The following is a 5,041-nucleotide window of genomic DNA, read 5'->3' on the forward strand; positions in this document are numbered from 1 at the left end:
GGTATTGTTTTTTGCATTAAGACAGTATTGATTTGATAGTAATGGTGATTTGGACACACATATTGATTTTGTATGAGGACATTTTTAGAAAGGTGCAAATGATTTTAGTTTTTAGAAGAAATCTTATAAAATATTCCTTCGTAAAAAATGCAAAACTCCTTATAGCTGCTACACATGTTGCAACGGATATATGTATTATTTTCGCTAAATATGTAAATTCAAAACAAAATACGAAATGTACGAACATTCTATGTTTTGGTCCGTCAAACGACGTTTGCACTGTTGTATTAATGTAAGATAGAAAATTGCTTTATATTTTAACCACTAACACCACATTTGGCATTTCACTCACGTTTTGTATCCATCATCTTCAATTTACACTTTCCAATGAATTGTACACTAAACGCTATCAATACAATACCCTATATTTGAATATATGCACTAAAATACCCTTATTTGGATTATTTATTCTGTTTTACACCACCAATTTTGTCAAACATAGGATCTACATGTATCTGTAAATACAAAGTGAACCTTAAACAATTGACATTTAAACAATATCGTTGACAAATACACATCGAACACTTATTAGCTTCTGTTAATTATACTTACTGTTATTACCATTTTTTTATTTAATACGATTCTGAGCATTTAAAAGCTAGTTTCATTTCTTTCTGAAATGTTTGGTTAAAGAACGCATAAATCACTGGATTTGCAACGTTGTAAATGAAATACGAGTAGAACACGATCATATTTGGGGGAATCAATTTTGTAGCCATCAACCATGCAGGCAAAAATGCAATCATAAATACAGTTGTTACTATGAATAAAATGCCAGCAGTTTTAATATTTGCAATGCGGTTTTTTTCTCGCACTGATTTTCTCGTGTCCTGTCTGTGCATATTCGATGCTTTTATGTTTATAAAATCTGGCATGTCTTTCAAAGGAGTCTTTTCACCATTTGTATAACATAAATACTCTTTTTGTTTATTCACATTTTTAAATTTTGATTTCTTTGCCGTTAATACGTTCCCATTATTATTTCTCCGCATTTTTTGCACGTGTCCGTTGGGAGGTCTCAAGTCATTCGGAGGTATACTAACTTGTTCTTGTTGATTTTTCGGTGTCGAGCTTTCATTGCTCTCTTCACGTATGACGTCATTGATTACGTGGTTCGATGTAAATGATACGACATTGGTAGCACTGTTTGAGTTCATCATGGTTGTTTGAGTGGCAGTACTTGTAATAGAGATCGTGCTTGGAATCTGTGAAATCGGCATTCTGGCGGCTTCATCAATAGTGCAATCATCTTGCTTTTGTTCTGCTTTACTCTCGACCATGCAAATAATTTCAGGCGAGTTTGCATTACGAGAACAAATTGAAGTCAAAAGTGTAGATCGGCGTCCAAGTGCACTTCTCTGATTCAAAGATGTCTTCAGTCGTCTTGATCGTCTGAACATAATTGATCGGTAAGTAAGGGCATACAAAATGAATACAGTTATAAATGCAATTAAGAATAGAGATACGTAGAATTTCTGGTAGGCTTTCCGGAAACCCGTGCTGAATATAACTTCATTAGGATAACAGAAACCTGTGAAGACGAAGTCATTTATATCAATTGTACCATTTACTGTATCAAATGAAGTGTTATCTAGGTTTAATTGGCAGTCGTTCGTAAAATTGTTTCCGCTGTTTAGGCTGGGATTATGGAACCTTGTACAATTATCTATTCCCGTGGCAATTGTAAAATCCGACACATTATAGTGTACAATTTTAGTCATGTTTGAGATTTTGCTAATTTGGGCGACAACTCTCCGGTGGTAAACGCCGTATGCGAGACTTGTCAACAATCCAAGTGTGAGTGCAAAAGTTAATAACACAAATATTATCCGAAGAGCGCATTTCGTATTCAAGAATTTAGTCCATGGTCGGCAGATACAAAAGTATCTGTCGAACGCTATGGCAACCATTATAAATGCACTGAATGGTACATTTGACGTAATTAGGAACATATATATTTTACATGTCAGGTCACTTCCAATCTTCTTGAACTGAAACTCCACGGCTATAGTGAACGGAATAACAACTATGCACGTCGCAAAGTCTATGGAGGCAAGCGCCAAGATGAAGACAGTCGACGTGTTCTTATCCTTCTTCTTCGAGAATACGTAAAGCACAAATGCATTGCCGGTGGTGCCGATGATGCTAAACAACGATAGCATACACGTGATAACGATGATGTCTGGTAGGTCCGACTTGTTCTCTATCAGCTCATCTCCATTCTGGGTCTGCAATAGGGAGATACTGCAAATAGCTGTGTTTCTATTAACTTTCAAATTTCTATTTGAATTGAGCTATGTTACGTATTGTTCGTTTAGACAGAAAATTACGAATGAAAACAAAAAAAATGTTTACTCTTTTACACTCCCAGATTTTGATAATTTTCTCTGGAAATTGAATATCTTTATCATATGATTTCATTGATTGGTCTGATAACAGAAATTATATGGAACGTAATAATTTGATTATATACGTGCTTTAAAATATCAAATACTTAAGGAATGGTGTCTCTCTAATAATTTCACAATAAAAACAACAGACGGTCTTATCCATAAACTTCGTGAAAGTGGCATTACCGGTTCTTTATTGTTATGGCTTCGTGATTATCTCAGTGAACGTTAACAACGTGTTGTTCTTTCTGGTTCTATGTCTGATACAGTTACAATATCAGCTGGAGTTCCTCAAGGCTCAATTCTTGGGCCGCTGCTCTTTCTTATCTACATTAACGACATTGTTGATGATATACAATCACATATTCGACTCTTCGCAGATGATACAACCTTATATATAATTGTCGAAGACCCCGTATCTGACTTACTAATGACCTAGACAAAATTCATATGTGGGCTGAGAAATGGCTTGTTACATTCAATCCTGCAAAAACCAAATCACTATTATTCACTAGAAAGTCTAATAGGCATATGCACCCCTCAATATTCATGAATAATACAGAAATATCTGAAGTTACAACTCATAAACACTTGGGCGTCACACTTTCTAGCACCTGCTCCTGGCACGATCATATTCAATCCGTCAAACAGAAGGCTTGGCAGCGAATTCACTTCATGCGGTCATTCAAATACGTTCTTGATCGTAAATCGCTTGAGGTTCTGTATTTCACATTCATTGGGCCTTTGTTGGAATATGGCGATGTTGTGTGGAATAATCTGACGCAAGCTGACGAGGATGACTTAGAAAAAGTTCAACATGAGGCGGCCAGAATTATATCCGGTGCAACTCGTTTAGTATCTTTGACAAATCTTTATGTTGAAACTGGAATCGAGCCACTCAAAGAAAGGCGACGTAAACATAAACTTATCCTATTTTACAAGATGTTTCACTCTCTTGCACCAGCATATCTAACTACTCTGATTCCAACAAGAGTTGGCGACACTACTTCGTATAACCTTCGAAATGCAACTAACCTTCGAAACATTTCATGCAAATCACAATTGTTGACGAGTTCATTTCTGCCATCAACTATATCCGCATGGAACGCACTCCCGGAAGAAGTTCGTACATCGCCATCCGTGCCCTCTTTCAAATACAAACTTAATAAGAACAAAAAACAAGTTCCTGACTTCTACTACGAAGGTGACCGCAAATCTTGTGTCAATCACGCGAGGTAGCGTATGCACTGTAGCAACCTTAATGAGCATCTATTCTCAAAATATATTGTCAACAGTCCTAATTGTCAATGCGGTGAAATTGAGGGCACTTTCCACTTTTTCTTCACCTGTCCATTATATAACGTCCAACGAAATTATCTCATTGTTCAGTTATCCACCGTTGGTCATTTGTCTCTTCCACTATTACTCTTTGGATCGAAGGAAGCTTCATATCAAACGAACAAACTTATCTTTGACCACGTCCAGAACTATATACGCCAATCTAAACGTTTTTGAGTACAAGCTCCAACAAACCTTATCCCGATCCCGATCTGACCAGTCCCTGTACCACCTTGCTTATCACACCTTCCTTTTCTTCAACCTTTATCCTTTCTTCCTTCTAACTAATTGATAACAAACTAAAAAAACTTGTTTTTACACAGCATAGTTTGCACTATTCGACTATAAGATTATATTTATTCGAGTCACTGCAACTTGCGCACCAGCCTAGCAGCGTGAATGACATACAGAAGAGAGACATAGTATAAGCCTCAAGGCTTTCTTCTCAATTCTGTGTACACTATTGTTTTGTGCATAATTTACATGTTTTTCTGTTTCAATGCATTACGTATTTGGTCTTTGTTAATTTGGATTATGCTCAAATTTGTTGAACTAAACTAATTGTAAATATTATATCGAAATAAATATTGTTTAAACCAATAAAAACAACAGGGACAGTCCGCGTAGCCGATGTTTAAACAGAAACATTGTATAAAGACACTTTTGAAAACCCTGACTGACAATACATGAGAAGCATAAACATAACATATAACTTAACACATAGTTGAGTAAGGGTTAACATATTTACTCCACGGAGATATCATGTTTAAATTGGCTATTGCACATTCTTACAGACGTTCTTAGTTTCTTATTCATGGTGAGTGTATTCTTCCTTCAGAAAGCATAAATTGTTTCATCCCATGAATAAGCTATTTGACCTGGTGATTTTTATAATAGTGTATGCAATTATATGAGTCATTGTTGATGTTGTTGTCGTGATAGGTGAGAAATTATTTGAACTGCTATTGGTATACATATGCGTTCTCTAAGTTATTGCATGCACTATCACGTACCTGGTTCATTATGACATCTTCCGGCATGGCGGCATAAACTGAAATATTATTATTTATATGAAAATATAAAGAAACAAGCTCAAAACAAATATATGCATAACAAGTGGAAACTAAGCCAATCGTGAAACATAATGTGCTCACTCTGTGTTCCTAGCATTATTGTTTTGAGTTTTTAATGCATTAACTTTGTGATATAAATTCTGTACATCGAGGCACTCAACACAAGACACAAGGTCAGAT

At 35.8% G+C, this 5,041-nt stretch overlaps 1 protein-coding gene across 1 annotated transcript; it reads right to left on the bottom strand.

The window, feature by feature from the left end:
* Positions 1 to 632: 632 nt before the first annotated feature.
* Positions 633 to 4,828, bottom strand: LOC128205919 (uncharacterized). The gene is made up of 2 exons (XM_052907980.1): positions 4,802 to 4,828; positions 633 to 2,288 (listed from the first exon to the last, which is right to left on the bottom strand). Exons 1-2 carry the CDS (start codon positions 4,826 to 4,828, stop codon positions 633 to 635), a joined length of 1,683 nt encoding a protein of 560 aa, XP_052763940.1.
* Between the last annotated feature and the right edge of the window lie 213 nt (positions 4,829 to 5,041).

Source organism: Mya arenaria, chromosome 10 (assembly GCF_026914265.1).
Source record: "Mya arenaria isolate MELC-2E11 chromosome 10, ASM2691426v1".
Classification (NCBI taxonomy): Eukaryota; Metazoa; Mollusca; class Bivalvia; order Myida; family Myidae; genus Mya; species Mya arenaria.